This window comes from Typopeltis vanoorti, chromosome 17 (assembly GCF_054136105.1).
Source record: "Typopeltis vanoorti isolate ZY-2024b chromosome 17, IOZ_Tvanoo_1.0, whole genome shotgun sequence".
NCBI classification, from domain to species: domain Eukaryota; kingdom Metazoa; phylum Arthropoda; class Arachnida; order Uropygi; family Thelyphonidae; genus Typopeltis; species Typopeltis vanoorti.
The window spans coordinates 58,704,603-58,722,907 of NC_143565.1; the positions used below are offsets into that span (position 1 = coordinate 58,704,603).

The following is an 18,305-nucleotide window of genomic DNA, read 5'->3' on the forward strand; positions in this document are numbered from 1 at the left end:
TGAGGGTAATGTTATCTATGAGAGTCAAAATGGATTTGTGAAGGAGTGCTCTTGTTTTAGCAATATGCAAGCCTTTTATAATAAAGTTACAAGAGCAGAAAATGAGGGAAAGGCATATACTGCCATTTTCTTGGACTTAGCGAAGCCATTTGACAGGGTGCCACATGATAAGCTGATATTTAAGTTGCAGCACATAGGTCTGTATGTCAGGTTGGTCAACTGTATTTATTCAGGATTGGATGTCAGATAGGTATCAGAGATTTGTGTATGGTGAGGCAGTTTAAAGGAGGCAGAGGGTTACAAGTGGGGCCCCACAGGGCTCAGTACTGGGACCTATATTGTTTAACCTTTATATCAATGATATTGTCAGTGGTTTGCGGATGATACGAAGCTGGGAAGAGTTATTAGTAATAGTGCAGATGTGGTAGCCCTGCAAGAGGATTTGAATAAGCTAGACAGATAGGCAAATGAATGGGGATGTCGGTTTAATGCAGCAAAATGTAAGGTCTTGAGGTTTGGGGACACATCAATGGGACGCTGCATACTGTATGGGAGCTATACCGGAGGAAGTAGGAGAGAGATGAGATCCAAGGTTGATGATTGATAGAAACCTGAAATTTAGGGGACATATTGCAAAAGTAGTGAAGGTAACACAGAGGATTGCAGCAATAATGAGAAGGACAGTGATCAGCAGAGATAAAAGAGTTATCATTCCGTTGTAGAAGACTCTGATGAGACCACACTTAGACTATTGTTCCCAGATTTATTCCCAAGGATTTGAAGGGGATAAATTAACTGCGGAAAGCGCACAAAGGATCATAACTAATATTGTACAGTCATAAAACCATCTTTGGATAACAAAGACGGTTTTAGGACTGTACAATGTTAGTTATGAGGATCGGCTCAGAGAATGTGGACTGCAGAGTTTGATGTATAGAAGAAGGAGAGGTGATATAATTGAGACTTTCAAACTGTCGAGAGGTGGTTACAGGGTTGACACTGGGGAGTTCTTTCGCTTGGTTGAACAGCAGGAAGGAGTGATGAAAAGGGGCCATCCCTGGAATTTACAAAAGGAAACTGTGAGCAAGAGGGTGAGGAGTGGTTGCTTTGCATGGAGGGTGGTTGAACCATGGAATGCATTGCGTGATAGAGTGGTGAGAGAGAGAATGGTCAATGAGTTTAAAGAGTGGTATGATAGATTTTGTGTTTCCCAGGAGGGACCTCCCAGGATGAGTCTTGATAGACTTTGTGCTTCTTAGGAAGGACCTCTTGTGATGAGTCTTTCGAAGCTGTGGAGGCCTGAACAACAACAACAACAACAACAATAATAATAATAATAATAATTCTTCCTGAACTCAACGAAATTGAAGACAATGCTATAGGTGCCGCATGTTTATTAAATAAAGAAATAGCAAAGCTGATTTTGATATATGCATTTTTTAGGTTAAGTTTTTATTATTATTATTATAGTTTTGAAATGAATGGAATTTTAATGAAGGGAGAGTTGCTTGTTGCAGGAAAATGTGATTTAGTGGTAAATTTGAAGGCGGGGGGGATTTTTGCAATTAACAATAGGATGATGGGGTACTACGCTTATGAATTTGTGAGGCTTTATATATATCCAGTGTGGTTTAATGTGACAAGGGTGCAGTTTTCTCCTAATCTGCTAGCCTGGCTTGCTGAGTGGTTAACGTTTCTGCTCTTCAACCACCGTTCTGCTTATTGGAAGCCGAAATTGACTTGATAACATTCCATGTTTGGTCTCTAGAGCAGGGTTTCCAGATTAGGTAATAAAAATAAATAAAAATACAAAAATAAATCAATCAAAAATAGAAAAATATATGCTTAGTCCACCCACGGTACAAATGTACTACAGGTTTCACAATTAAACCTTTCTTGGGTGAGAGCCACATAAAAAATTTTCACTGGGACAAGATTTTTTTTTTTTTTTAATATAATTATATTCTTTTATCATCATCATTATGTGTCGTCTCCATCTAGGAGGCTGACTACCAGGATATGACTCATGGTTGACTAGAGACAAGAATAATGTGGTGAGGACCATATCTCTTCCACATTGCTGTATGTATTCATGGCTGTAGATCCATGTGTGTTCATGTGGCCAGTTTGCCTGTTCTGAGGGACGAAAAACACCTACCTCCATATGAGATGGGCTAACTCACCTTCAGTCAAAAGAGACCAGACAAAAGTTCCTCACATCATGGACAGGGATTGAACTCAGGTTTTTCTGACCAAAGGGCTTCATCTGTACCGACTGAGCTACAGAGGCTTATACACTTTTACACTGAGACTTAATGGGAGATTCCGATATATGTGTGTCTTAGGAGACTGTTCATTTTTCAGTTTCATTCTGTACACAGCTAATTTCTATACAGAATATCTGGAAAACCAAGCATTCAAGAATGCTACAAGCAAATCCAGTATAACAGCTCTGTTCTCTGGATGACATTCAGTTGAGATGGATGATCTTGTGATTTTTATTGATTTTTATAGATATTTATAGATTTTCTATAAATATAATAGAATGATAAACGATTTGGTAGACATCTATCTATGTCTACAAAGTTAGGTATGTGCAATGTAAACAAACGTGAAGAAAGACAGTAGTTGATGTCTTTTTCTGTTGGTCTCATAGCTTAAACATGAGATACATTTTTAGCTCATTTAAACAGTTCAACCAACTACCAAAAATATGCTTCGCAACAGAAAAAAAGAAATGAACAACTCTTTTTCTTCCCATTCATACTTCATAGACATTATTCATGCCTAGGTTTTGTAGATATAGGTAGATGTTTACTCAATGGTTCATTATTCTTTTGTATTTAGAGAAAACCTATACCCATTGGAAGAAACTTACATAAGCAGTCACATGATCACCCGTTTCAACAGTATGTCATCCAGAGAACAGGACTATTTGTTCTAATAACACCGATCTTTCCAAAGAACCCATTTATCTTCATCACACTTTTTTCAACCAATGAATACAACCCCTATAAAATAGAAAAAAAATGTTACGTCCCCACTCTGTTCCCATCACTTATATCTGTTGTACATCTGAAAAGATAGCTAAAGTTCTTCACAAGTGATAAGTTTCATCCTCATGCTCATCCAGGAGTGTCAAGTTCTATGATTTCAACTATAGACTGGCAGATCTATTAACATCTACCTCGAAGAACACTGAAACCACATCTCTATTATCAGGTAATTCACGACTGATAGCCTGCACTCTGAGTAATCCCTTACATAGGATTAAATGGATGAAGTTACAAAGGATTAAATGGATGAAGACAACTCTTCTGCACATAAGCTACTATATGCCTGAGAGACTATTTTTAGAATCAACATCCATTATGAAAATCTCACCTAACCTTAATAAGTATGGCTGCATTAATCTGTTAAATATATGGGAAACAGTCATTCCTAGATGACTATCTAAGAATGACTGTTATGTCATTCTTAAATAATGTTCTGTCAACGTGCCCTCTGGGGGCACGTTGACAGAACATTATTCCATTTTCATTTACAATTTGAATAGTTTCTGCAAAAACCTAGTTCAGTATCATGCTCTGAAGACTGTGAATAGAAATCCAGTGAAACAGTATTTTGGCATGAAACTCTATAGATTTCAATCTGAGTTTCGTACCTGGCTATAAAATAAAACGGGATTTACCATCTCCCTTTAACTTATGTCGCCAGAAAAATAGTCTTTTGGCTTATTATTTGTAGTAATAACAATATAAGAGTACACCAGTTCAGCAATTCTATAGTAGAGGTATATGTAGGTTCGGTTCACTTAAAACCTTAATATTACAGGTCTACCTACTCACTGATGAGACCTCAAAAAAGGTTGAAACCGGTCTGGGTAGCGACCTCTTCTCATAATGTAAAACAGTATATATACATCTCTTAGGAGCTGTGTTTTACATTATGAGAGAATATTAAAGTTAGTGACGGAGCTTACTCCACCTTTGCATGGAGTTGCCCTGGTGTTGTACTACCCAAGTGATTACTTACACTTGGGCTCGCCGATAGTTTTTTCAGCATGAAACTCTATGGATTTCGATCCGAGTTTCGTACCCAGCTATAAAATAAAACGGGATTTACCATCTCGCTTTAACTTAGTGTACAACTTAATAAATTATTTGCTTAATTTGTTCCTTTAATGCTCATTATATACCATGAAGCACTGATATGAATAATCACCAACAGCTCGCATTACTTTACAGAATACTCCCATATTAAGTGAGGCACTGTTACCTGGTTTGTCCAAATTTTGTTAAAATATTGGATAAGATATTAACAAAATTTCTATAAACAGACTAAAAAGAACTATACATGCATCAGACCTACCTTCTTTCCTTTATCATAACTATCATAACATGTGTGTAAACTAAATCAAATATTTTTGTTACTGCTTAAGTAAATAAACAATATAAAAACTCATATCATCCTACCTTCTTTTTAGCCCTTTTCAACAATGCTGTTTTTGCTTTCAGTTCTTCGTTGATGTTATCGTAAACCTGCAGCATGACTCGGTCTTCATCATCAACTTTAGCTAATGCCTCTGCAAAATTAGTAGGAACATTTGCTTTCAAACTTCAAAGAAGTAGAATTTACCTGTATAATGAACTCTATGTATTGTTCCTCACTGTTTACCATTCACTTTTGTAGCCCTATATACATAAAATCATAATAACAATAAATTATGCCTTCATGTATGATTTACATGTAACTGATTTTTCAGCTTTCTTTTGGTCTTACTGCACAATTTATCGAGTAAGGGTAAGAGAAGAATCATGAAAGCCAGATTATGGAAGACTAAGTAAAATAAATGCAAGGGTGAGAGTGACACAGTAACAGAATTTATGAGCATCAATAGATTGGATGAGCATATGGAAAAGAAAGAGAGAGACATGACACAAAGTATTTAGTAAGAAGAGTAAAAAGAGACAGAAATGATGGTTTGGAAAAGAGTGGAATCGGTGATATCTAGAAAATATGAAAGTAAGAGGAAAGAAAATTTAGTAAGGTGGTGGATTGTTTAGAGAAATTCAAGAAATAACAGGGGATGGCATTTCTTCTAGCACAGTTCCTCATAGAGGAACTGTGCTAGAAGAACAATCCACCACCCTACTAAATTTTCTAAAACAAACAGGAAGATCCATTAAAATCTATCTTGAGAACACAAGAAATACATAAACTACTCATTATAACAAGACAGGACCATGCTTTGGACACCCCCCCCCCTTCACACAAGATTAGGTGGAAGAAAACCAATGTGCTATACAGAAGTTGTTACAAGTGAAAGAGACTATTTTTAAAGTCAGTAGCAGCTATGAAACCTTCTCCTATCCTCAACAAGTATGGCTGCATTCATCTGACAAAAATTTGGTGGACAGTTACCCTTATGATCAACTTCAACACTAACTATAATCACCTCTACTATGCAACATTAGAAGATGGCACATTAGAACTTTAGATCTTTTATCCATTCTAATTTGAACTGGTGTACACACTCACTGTCACACATAGGATGTAATACAAGCTGTGTTCTGAGGATGCTGATTTGAAATCCCATGAAATATAAGCTAGCTAATAAATATTTTTCATGATTCTTTATAATTTATTGTTTTGTGCTGATATGTGTGTTTAACTGGAGGCATCATTTGCTTGACTTACTTAAATCACAATTTGTAGACACTGATTTTTTTCTCTCCATGTATTTTATAAGGTCACTTAAGAATCCAGTGCTAGAAAAGTAGATGATCCCATGCAGTCTTTTAATGACTTCATAGTACTGACAGGGATCTGACCTAATGAAGCCTCACCTTATTGTGGTGCATACCTATTAATAAGTACCTACACGGATGGTGAATGAATAAGAATAGCCGACAATTTCGGATTTAGCCAACCAAACCACATTCTGCATATCGGATTAAACTACATGAAATGTCATGTAAGCTAGGATATCACCTGGTTAAACAAGCCAGCACTGTTTTAAGTGAAGAAACCAAGGTGAACAGTGAAAATTCAGTTGCTGGAACTTGAATTCAATATAAGCAGAATTTGAGATAGATACCATGAATGGAAAAGAAGTGGAACTTACAGAATTAGAGAAATACCATATCAATATAACTGATGTTACCAAAACAAGACAAAAATATACTGAGAGTCTTTCAGATAATTACTATGATACGTTATATTCATGCAATCAAGATCAGGAAAATGAAGAATCAAATACAATATTCAACACTAAACAAGAAGATAATCTTCTTGAAAAGTAAGGAGTTTGAAGAAGAATGATATGGGAAAACACCAAAACTGAAAATTGGACAATGAGAATTATTTATACCCAGGTTCTAAAAATCCACTTTTTCACTCGCCACCAGTGAGTTATCAGAGATGAGTAGCAAGTGAATTTTCAGCCCCATTCTAAATGCATTCAAAATATATTATTTTCTTCATAATTTAGACTTTTCTTTTCATTTTAAAACATCATCTAAATCAATGTTAAAGTGGCTGATGACAAAGAAGTTTTATTTCCAACTCTGGAAATAAAGCTTCTGGATTTGAAATGCTTAAAAATACTACAGTATTCCCTTTTAAAGAATCACAAAAAACATTTGAAATTTTAATTGCTGGTTTTCTCTAAAAGTCATAACATAAACCAATCACCTTTACTTTCTCCCATCTTCCTTTTGTGTCCTTGAAAGTTCAGAAATTTATTATTTTTCTTTCTGTTTGAATGACTGTGAAAAAACGAACAGTCATTAAAAACTCAACCTTCTGTATCTTTTTTCCTCAAGTGCTGCCCTATCATCACTGTCATAACATAACTATACATAACTGGTAAACATTTTTCTTCCTATACAAATTACTTCATAAATATTCTTTATCAAGTTACAAAACCTCCGTAATTTCTCTCACAACAGTATTATACAGTGTTCTTCTTACCCCACATGCTCCACTATGCACTGTACTTTCTAGTTTCATTTCAGTCATGAAGTGAGAAAAATGAGCTGCCATTACATGTTATCACATAATTCTTCAAGCAAAATATGTAATTTTTTCATATTATAAATGTGTCCACAGCATTCCACCTGAACAATGCAGAGGCAAATCGATACCTCAACCTCTCTTTCTGTGGCAAAATGGTAGAACATGAGACTCACCTGAAATATCTTGGATGCACCTGGACTGAAGCCTAAACTATAAAAGACACACCACCAACCCGTCCAACAAAATTAAAATGAGAAATAATATCATTTCAAGGCTTGCTGAAACAACCTGGGGTTGTGGTGCAGAAGTCCTAAGGTGATCTGCACCACCCCTCGCATTCTCTGCAGCAGAATACTGGAAAAGACGTACGCACACTAACATTATAGACACTCAGCTAAACTCTACCATGCACACAATTTGTGAGAATATGATAAGCACCCCTCACCCCTGGCTGCCTGTCCTATCTAACATTGTTCCACCAAATATACGAAGAAGACAAGCCTTGATTAAAGAATTTAATAAAGTAATGAGCAACCCGCTCCTGCCCCTGCACCAGACTCTCATAAATCTACCTAGTCTTCACCTAAAATCAAGAAACTCTTTCTGGTCCATGGACAAACTCTCTTCAGCTGCCTTACCATCAACACCTGACATGTGGAGAGAACACTAGTTCAACAATCTTCCAACAAATGGCTTCCTGGTGGAAGATCCCTGTGCTTCGCAGCCTGGTTTTGCTCTTCCTAGGAAGATTTGATCATCTACCAATAGAATCATAACTAACTAGGGCAGATGTGGCTACCTACTACATAAATGAAGACTGTCAGACCAACCTTATTGTGACTGTTCCCCTGTGACCCAGATGATCATTCATATTGTGAATGACTGCCCAAGGCGCCAATTTCATGGTGGGGGCCTCCAGGACATCCACAAGGTGATAGATGCAGCCATGGAATGGCATTTTTTGGACTGGACATGACCTGTAACTGCTTTGTATTCCTTTTGCCATGAGAATAAATAATTATTATTATTACATGATACCTCCAGGGAGTCCAAAGACTCATCAAGGGAGGGCACTGACTCCACAACTCTCCGTCTCCACCACTCAATCCAACTAAAACGAACTACTCTACTTTCATCTTCTACACCAGCGTTTCTCAATCTTTCTAATGCCAAGGACCAGTAAAATACTGAAAACAATTCTACAGACAACTAATTTACAGAGACGTAGCTAGGAAGGGAGAAGGGGGGGGGGGAACTGCTCCAGGTGGCACTCTTTTGACGTTTACGAAATCTTGCCTTACTGTCTATAAAACAGCAACTAAGTGACGAAATAGACTTCGAAAATATCATCGACGATTTTGCAAACAGAAAGCAAGAAAAATAACATTTTAGAATGTTGGAATTAAAGTTTTACTTCAAAAATAAACATAGTGTTTTTAATTTATTTCCCTATACGTCGTTTTGACTATTCGTAATTTTTTTAAAAACTTAAGTAGGAATTACCAACATTTCGTAAAAACTGTGCCATTCATAACACAATAAATCTAAAAGCATGTTTTGAATACATATGGAAACATAATTAATTAAATTGGAAGTAAACTATTAAAAGTGTATCATCACTGAACAAAGTTTTAATTTTTATTAAACAAATAAATTATATGATCTAATTATGTTATTACTTACTTTTAATGAGATGGTTGAGCTTCTCGCCCTTGCAGAGTTGTTGGATATCTGGCTCAATATTGGTCAAATTCAGTCGAAGATCGGCACACACGAAGACGATTTCTGTATTTTTTTATTTGAAGGTGCGATGAAAATCCTTTCTCACAAAGATAGGCTGTAGAAAACTGCATGATGATTTTCATTGATTCTTCAGATAATTCAGGAAATTCACTTCTCACTGAAGGTGAGATCCAAAATTGTGCTAAACCAAGATCATGGAATTGCATTTTAAGTCCACTGTCACTTGAAAGCTCAATTAACCGTTCTTTTGTCGATAACAAAAGGTTGTTCTCGTGACTGCAAGCCTGAAATGGATCATGAACCCACAGAAATTTCTTATAAAAGTTATTCGGAAAATATGTTTCAAAATTCCGTTTCAGATTTTTGAGGTGGTCACAAAACCTTTCAAGAAACTCAGAATCAACAAAAATATCATTTTCCACTAAAAAGAATTCCAATGTTGGAAAAGGTGCAAATTGTCTACCTCTTACATAATTAATCCATAAAACCAGTTTATTCATGAATGCATTTATTTTGTCGTAGGCATCAAGAAGAGTTAAAGAATTTCCCTAAAGGGAGAGATTTAGTTCATTTAATTTCGAAAAAATGTCTGAAAGATAGGATAGTGTTGATAACTATGCTTCATCAACAAGGAGTGATGCAAAATCAGAATTATGTTCATTTACAAATAATAAAACTTCATGCCTTAATTGAAATAACCTTGTTAGTACTTTGCCCCCGGAAAGATACTGAATTTCAAAATGAAACAAAAGTTATATATATTCACTGCCCATTTCATCGCAGAATACTTAAAATAACCTGTTATTTATTTAATGGTTGAGCTTTAATAAAAATTAACTAGCTTTACAGCGTTATATAGCACAGTTTTAAATTCTGGTGGCATTCATTTGGAGGCTAACGCTTCCCTATGTATGAAACAATGTATCCAATTCATATCAGGAGCTACTTGCTTGCTTGACCATAGAAACAACCCCACTATGCCTGCCTGGAAGGGCATGAGCTCCATCTGAACAGAAGCCTATACATTTTTCCCATTGGATCCCTTTGTATATTATGTAATTGTTGAGAGTGTGAAATATTTCTTCTCCAGTTGTTGGGGATGGCAAAGTTCTACAAAACAGAATATCATCATAAATGTTGTTATCATGCGCATATCTTACATAGCATATTAACTGCACATCACTTGTAACATCAGCAGTCTACTTGTAACGCATAATAAGGTCTCTTTAACTCTTTCGATTAACTGAGATGCTATGTCCCCAGCCATATAATTAATTCTGCGACCGACAGTGTCATTTGAAAGAGGAATCAAATCAACATTTTTTAGTAACTTGTTGTCAAACATAGTTTTTACCACATCTTTTATAGCAGCTGGAAGTAGCAAATTTTCCCAGATAGAATGAGCTTTCCTTGTTTTCACTATGCACAAACTTAAGAGATAGGATGCTTCCAGTGCCTTGCTATTATGGAACCCATGGCCGAAACTATATCTTTCCCATGATTTAATGTCCCTAAGCATTGCTGAAAAAATTCAATTGGCTTATTTTTCACATCACAATGTTTAGTTTCTAAATGTTGTCGGAGTTTCACAGGTTTCATGCAATCATTCGACAACACTTCATAACACAAAACACATTGAGGAAATCACTTTCATCTCCACACCAAGTAAACTCGAACTCCAAATATGAACTGTTATATTTCCTACTGTATTTTTTCTTTGAACTGCTTGTTTCTTCTTCTTTAATAGTATCAGATTTACTTGCCGTTACAACACTTGTATCACAATTAGGGTTAGCTACACCTGTTTCATTTGCCCTTCTTTTCAAAGTCCTAGTTCTAAGCCACTTTTCCATTATTAAAAAACGTTTCCGAAAAATATATAAATATATAATACTGGGGTTAACTCAGGACACAGTTTGTTCAAGTATCACTTAGCAATTCTCAAGATATACTGCACCTTGATTGAAGGAGGGAAACCTTCAATAATAAAAATCAATAAACAACAAGCCATTGTTGATATGTGGATAACACACGTGTTCACTTCAAATCTGACTAAACAGCAAGGGAAGGCAGAAGCAATAAATATTGTTCACTTCACCCATCTTTTATTATTGTCATTCTGCCACTACAAATTTAGTGGCAGAAAGACGAATAATAAAAAGAGTGAAGTGAACAACAATATAGTTTTATTGCTTCCGCCTTTGAACATTTTCACAATATTTGTTTTTTTTAAGTCTCCATTTGATTTCAATAATTTTTACTTACTTATTCAATTTTAATTTGTTTAGATAATTAAAAAAATATATATTTATTTAATTAATTTAAGTCTGCCTGCAGACCACATGTCCCATCATCGCAGACCACAGGTTGAGAAACACTGATCTACACGAACGGCATCTATCGCTGACCACCACCACTAGTATTTTCACAGACAATTACAAACATCCATGCCCAAGGCGCGATTTGAACCTGCAGCCTTCTGGCTGGAGAGTAGATATGCTAACCACTCGGCCAGCCAGACCGACGAAATAAATACATTTAAGTTAAATTAAATTAATTAACAAAATAAATTTGCTAATAAATTTAACCTTACACTTATATACACAGTACACAACATGCATTATAAATGATGTATTATTTAAAAAAAAAATTGTGCTTTTTTTAACTGTGTAATTTCACTAGCAAAAGTGCAATATAATAATAATAATAAGTGCAAACAAAAAAAGTTAAAATTGCACAATTAAATTTAATACTGTAGTTCATCTATAAATCTTAATCTTATTCACATTTAATCCTTAAGCAAGTGTGCAGATGTAATATACTATTGTCCAAGCTTCTTTTCACAGTTCATTAAATTCTTAATTAAATACCTGAACATTTAATATAATGAAAAGATTTTTTTTAATACTGTTATTTAGAACAATTCCATTTCTTGCAAAGACAAGTCAAATACTGGATTATAAAAGTGAATCCAACTCCACAGTGAGTACTACCCATCTTGTTTTCATGAATTTTATTAGCTTTCCTATCAATTTTTTTAATGGATAATTTGTATGAATTTGCACTTCATCATGAACAATAAATGAAAGAAAGCCCAAATACTACTTTTAAGTTTTGTAAAACAGTGCAAAACTGAAGGCAAATTGCAGGGACCAGAAAGTGTTAACACTGGAGTTGTGCAATCAAGTAAAAACAATTGGGTAAGATGTGCTTTCAGAAATAAATAGCTGAAGGAGTTCAAGTGGTTGTGCTATGAAGACGAAGTTGCATTTTGCAATGTATTTAAAAAATATCTTGAGTTTGCTGATGATAACTCTAGTTACTACAGGATTTTCAAGGATCTTTCAAAAGAGATATTTAGGTTTCATGAACATCTCATTCAAACAAAAATAATTCAAAAATTCAGCATCTAATTCAATAAATATAATTAAATTCAATAAATCATTTACTGACCTCACAAACTTGTGTATCATCCTTATTTAGAAGGGCTAAATAAGGATGATACACAAATAAGAATCAATGGGAACATCTTTAATAGAATTTAAATCTGGCTCTTTTAAATTCTATTAAAGATGTTCCTTTTGTTACAAAAATTGAAACAGTAGTAAAAAATTATATACTTTTAACTAGAATTCACCAAAAAGATGGAAAGAATTGGGAAGAGTAGCAGCCATGTAACAAAACAAATATTCTGAAGGTCAAGTATCTGAATTCAGTAAGGTGAATGTCTAATAGAGTGGGAGCACTGACTACACTTGATAACTATTTTGCAGTGATAATGCATTTTACAGAAATAGGGAAGAAAAAGGGGATGATGTCACAACAAGATGAATTTTGCAAGATGAATCCATTTTCTTCTAGATTTTTTAACTTTATTCAAACCACTGACGCTAATTTTTCAAATGTAAAACTTGCTATTTCGTCAGATAAATACCATTTGGAGACAGTACCTTGAATGCCCTGAAGAAATGAGAGAAGTTCTTTGAAAGGAAATTAAATTTTTAGATATCATAAATAGTGTAGGCGTATACACTGCTTGGTAAGAAATGAATGGACACTATAGTGTGAGGAAGAAACAGCCATGGTGCCCGCCTTAATAATATGTAAGACCTCCTTGTGCTGCAATGACTGCAGCAATCCTATGGGGCAAACTTTCCACTAGTGTACGACAGCAATCAATGAGAATATTGAGCCATTCTTCCTATAGACATGTAATGAGGTCATGGACTGTTGTGAGGAGGGTAGCCCTTGCCCTCACCAGATGTTTAATAGGGTTGAAATCAGGACTCTGTAGAGGTCAGTCATCGGTGGTGACATTCATGTCAACAAACCAGACAGTTACAGCAGCAGCCTTTTGACATGGTGCACTGTCTTACTAAAAGAGACAATGGTTGGTTCTGTAGAAATGCTACAAAGAAGAAAGCATTGCATTGTTCAGAATGTTCAGATATTTCTCAGAGTTCAATGTTTGTGGTACCACAAACAGAGGAAAATAGGACCATATCGTCATGCTCCCAAATTTTGATGGTTGGGGTTATACACTATGGTTAAAGACATTCACTAGGCATCGCCACACCTGTCCATCTGCTCGGTAGAGGGTGTAGCACAATTTGTCACCCCATAACAGAGCATTCCAAGCTTCCACATCCCACAGTACATGCTCTTTGCACCACTGAAGACAATGCTGCATATTGGTTCAGCTATATGGTGTTTGCATATTGTGGCTCTAATATAGAAACCCCATGTTATGAGCCTCAGATCTCAGTGTTTTGTGCAGATTCGAATTCCAGTCGATGCCCAGAACTCATGCATTCAACACGTCGGCTGACAGATGATGGTTTTTACGTTATCCTTCGTAGCAGCCTACAGTCATGTTTGATGAGTGTGGTGGGTCGTCCACTGGAGATACTTGCAGTTGACTCCCTGCATTTCCATCTCAGTATGACATTACTGATTGTTGACCTAGGATGGCCCAATTTGTCAACAATTTACTGAACAGCTAGGTCTGCAACATGGCATCCTATCACAAAACCTGTTTCAATGTCTATCAGTTCCCTTCTCTCAGCCATGGCACATGGACACAATTGCACTGACTTTGGAGTATCATATTCCACCAATTTATACCGGCTATAAATACATGACTTGTTATATGCACAATGCACCTTGCCTATGGGAATGTACGTTAGCTTCTTTCAAAGTGGTGTATTATGGTATTCAGATAATGCATGTAGATGGCGAAAAGTATCTGATCAATGATTTTAACACTAACACAGTTATTTACACTGTATAAATCCCAAATCCAACCAACAGTGGAATACTGCTCTCATGTATGGGATGGTGCACCTAAGATCTTCCTAAAAATTCTTAATGCTGTTTAGAAAAGGGCAGTCCAGTTGATAAATGATACTTCTCTTGCAGACTCTCTTCAGCCACTCTCCCATAGGAGATCAGTTTCTGCAATGTCTCTTCGAAAGATATTTCCATAGCCATTGTTCAGCAGAACTAGCATCTTATGCCTCATATTTCTGCAAGATTTACAGGAATTCATACTGCAGCTATTCAGCATCCTTTTACAGTCAAACTGTAAAACTGAACTCACTGAACCTGCTACATCCAGTCATCTTTTATTCATTCCATCTCAGTTCTGTGGAACAGTCTCCCTCATGAAGCATTTTCAAAAGACTGCAACCTTCAACAGTTCAAGAAGAATATCAACAGATTACAGTCATTCTGACCCTGTCCTCATACAGCATCTGTTTGCTATAGGCTCTTCTGCTTTTTGTGTGTGGGATAAATATACACTATGTATTTTAAAAAAAATGCAGAGGATTTAAGTATTATCAAAAGTAAGGGAAAGTGAAGTGCGATCTTTCTTTTGAGAATATAGTAGAATGATGCTCATAAAGCCCATTATTATCATAAAAAATGAAAAATGACAAGGAGATTGGAGTTGAAGAAATGATTATGGAAGATCTTGAAGCTTTGAAGGACTGCGCATTACAAGATTTATCAAATTAAAATGAACAGAGGGTACTGCTAACAGTATAGCTAATAATATGATTTGTGAATAAAGAGCATTGGACTGGACCTGCTGATCACTGGATCAGCAGGTCCAGTCCAATGTCAGGCTGGTTGACCAAGTAGATAATGTACCTAACCTCTCTCTCTCTCTGACTAAGAGTGGGTTTCTGATGGCTAACTTTTGTCTTCCCTTTTCTGGGATAAGCTTAACATATTCTTATTATTACCCTTTAGAAAGTCATGATGCTCCTATAGAGGATTTTATTCTTATACACTCAGTCCTGAATTGTGTCTTTGATCAACTTTTCCAATACTTTTATCACACTCCCAAGATACTGACTAGATTTGAATATTATATCATACAACACTCTTGAAACCTTCTTTATGCAAAGGAACTACTTTGTCCTTCCATTCCCGTGGAACTTTTCATAAGTTTAGATTTAAGTTGGCAATACCATTTCTTTTGCACATTCTTGTGACATACTGAACTACAATGCAAAAATTTATGACCTGCAGAGGAGTATGCTAGGTTCTGTCCCTTAGTACAGTTGCTAGATGAGAAGGATATTGGCTGCATATAAGAAACATTTAAAAATACTTAAATGATGCAATATCAGAATGTGTTCCTATAGTATGAGGAATAAACAGGGGTGGAGGGAATGGACATACAATCTCATTAAAGAAAAAATTCTTAAGAAAAAGACGATGTAGAAAGAATACAGCATAAGGATAATGTCAGTCATAAATATTTAAGGAATAGGCTAGGAATTATAACTGTTGTATGGAATGATGAGTATGAAAAGAAACTGGCTCTGCAAGCTAAAGACAATAAAAAAAAATTCTATCATTATGCTACCAGTAAAAGAAGGAATGAATATGAAAGAATAACTGCTAATGCAGATGACATGTGAGCAACAGATGCAGATGAGATGAACAGAGATTTATAACTTATTTTTAATGGTATTATTATTATTATTATTATTCAGGCCTCCATGTTGTCAAAAGACTCATCGTGGGAGGTCCTTCCTAAGAACATAAAGTCTGTCAAGACTCATCGAGGGGAGGCCCCCCCCCTAAGAAACACAAAGTCTATCATACCACTCCTTAAACTCATTGACCGTTCTCGCTCTCACCACTCCATCAGGCAATGCATTCCACAGTTCAACCATCCTCCACGCAAAGCAACCACTCCTCACCCTCTTCCTCACAGTTTCTTTTTGTAAATTCCAGGGATGGCCCCTTTTTATCACTCCTTCCTGCTGTTCAACCAAGCAAAAGAACTCCCCAGTGTCAACCCTGTAACCACCTCTAGACAGTTTGAAAGTCTCAATTATATCACCTCTCCTTCTTCTATACATCAAACTCTGCAGTCCACATTCCCTCAGCTGATTCTCATAACTATCTTGGTACAGTCCTGAAACCATCTTTGTCATCCATCTTTGCATCCTTTCCACAGTTAATTTATCCCCTTCAAATCCTGGGGACCAAATCTGAGAACAATAGTCCAAGTGTCGTCTGATCAGAGACTTATACAACGGAATGATAACCCTCTTATCTCTGCAGGTCAGTGTCCTTCTCATAATTGCAGCAATCCTGTGTTACCTTCACCACCTTTGCAATATGTCCCCTAAACTTCAGGTTTCTATCAATCATCAACCACAGATCTCTTGTCTCCCCTACTTCCTCCAGTACAACTCCTCCCATAGAGTATGCAGCTTCCCATCGATGTTTCCCAAACCTCGAGACCTTACATTCTGCTGCATTAAACTGACACCTCCCATTTATTTGCCCATCTATCTAGCTTATTCAAATCCTCTTGCAGGGCTACCACATCTGCACTATTACTAATAATCCTTCCCAGCTTCGCATCATCCACAAACAACTGAATATCCCATTGCAATTCACTGGCAATGTCATTGATATAAAGGTTAAACAATACAGGTCCTAGTACTGAGCCCTGTAGGACCCCACTTGTAACCCTCTGCCTCCTTGATACTACTCCACATGTGTATACTGTATACTACACCATACACAACTCTCTGATACCTATCAGACAGCCAATCCTAAATCCAGTTGACCAATCTGACATCCACACCCATGTGCTGCAACTTAAATATCAGCTTATCATGTGGCACCCTGTCAAATGCCTTCGCTAAGTCTAAGAAAATTGCAGTATATGCCTTTCCCTCATCTAATGTTCTTGTAACTTTATTATAAAAGGCTAGCATATTGCTAAAACAAGAGCGCCCTTTCACAAAACCATGTTGACTCTCACAGATAACATTACCCTCATCTGCCCAATACTGTATACGGTCCCTCACTACTTTCTCCAAGATCTTAACAACTACTGATGACACACAGACTGGCCTATAATTAGACACTTCCAGTTTGTTACCAACCTTATGCAATGGCACTATCTTACCTTCCTTCCATTCCCTGGGCACCTTTGCCGAAGCCAGGCTTTCATTGAAAAGCCAGGTTAAAGGCACTGTCAGTTCCCTAGCACATTCTCTCAAAACTCGTGGTGGAATATCATCCAGTCCCAAAGCTTTACTGACATCCAGAGTACTCAGTATCTGAAACACACTCTCCTCCTGTACCTCTAAACCTCGAACCAACCCTATCCCTCTAGTATTAAAACTGACTCCTCTAGGATGAAATACTCCAATAAAGTGTTCATTGAACAATTCCACTATGTCCTCTACATCAGTCACTCTATTCCTATTTTTATCCCACAATATCATTTTTCCACAGTCATTTCTCCTCCTACTGGCCACATAGCTAAAAAATTCCCTAGGATTTTCTTTGAATCTTAGGGCCAATCTCCTCTCATATTCCAGTTTCGCTTTCCTTACCACACTAGTCACTCTTCTGGCCTGTGTCTTATATTCTTCATGCATCTTTTCTTCACCTGTCTCCTTATATCTCTTCCATAGCCTCTTTTTCACATGCAATTCCTGTTTAATATTGTTTGTCATCCACTTTACTCCAAATTGTGTCCTCTTCTTCACTCGTCGTATACAACTTACCATTGCTGCTAACAAATATTCTTTCATAATTTCCCAAGGACTAATGATATCCCAGCCTTCCAATTCCTGCCTCCATGAAACTTCCCGAAGTTGACGTCTAAGACTATTATAATCACCTGAATTATAATTCCACATAAGTTCCCGTCTCTTTGATACTCCTGCATGTCTATTCATTTTCCAAGTCAAAACCATATGGTCACTCTCTCCGACTGGTGGGAGAGATGTCAACTCAGTTATTATCAACTCTTCTGATGATATAACCAAATCCAAAACGCTTGAACCTCTTGTTCCCTCTGTTACATGTTGCCTAAGACATTTGTCCCTCAAGAATTCTAGAAATTCCATTCCCCTATTGCTACATGCATCTTCTTCTCTCCAATTTATACTACTGCAGTTAAAATCTCCCATAACAATCATTCTTCTTGCACTTGCCAAACTTAGTTTATAAACATATCCTGGACCCCATCCTCTGTGCTCCTGGGTCTGTAGCAA

General features: G+C 36.5%; 1 protein-coding gene across 1 annotated transcript in view; it reads right to left on the reverse strand.

The window, feature by feature from the left end:
- Kif3C (Kinesin family member 3C) overlaps nucleotides 1-18,305 on the reverse strand; it is a 685,271-nt gene that overhangs the window by 255,158 nt on the left and 411,808 nt on the right. The window contains exon 12 of the mRNA XM_090406914.1: nucleotides 4,476-4,585. Within this exon, the coding sequence (XP_090263040.1) occupies nucleotides 4,476-4,585 (110 nt within the window). The remainder of the gene's footprint in view (nucleotides 1-4,475; nucleotides 4,586-18,305) is intronic.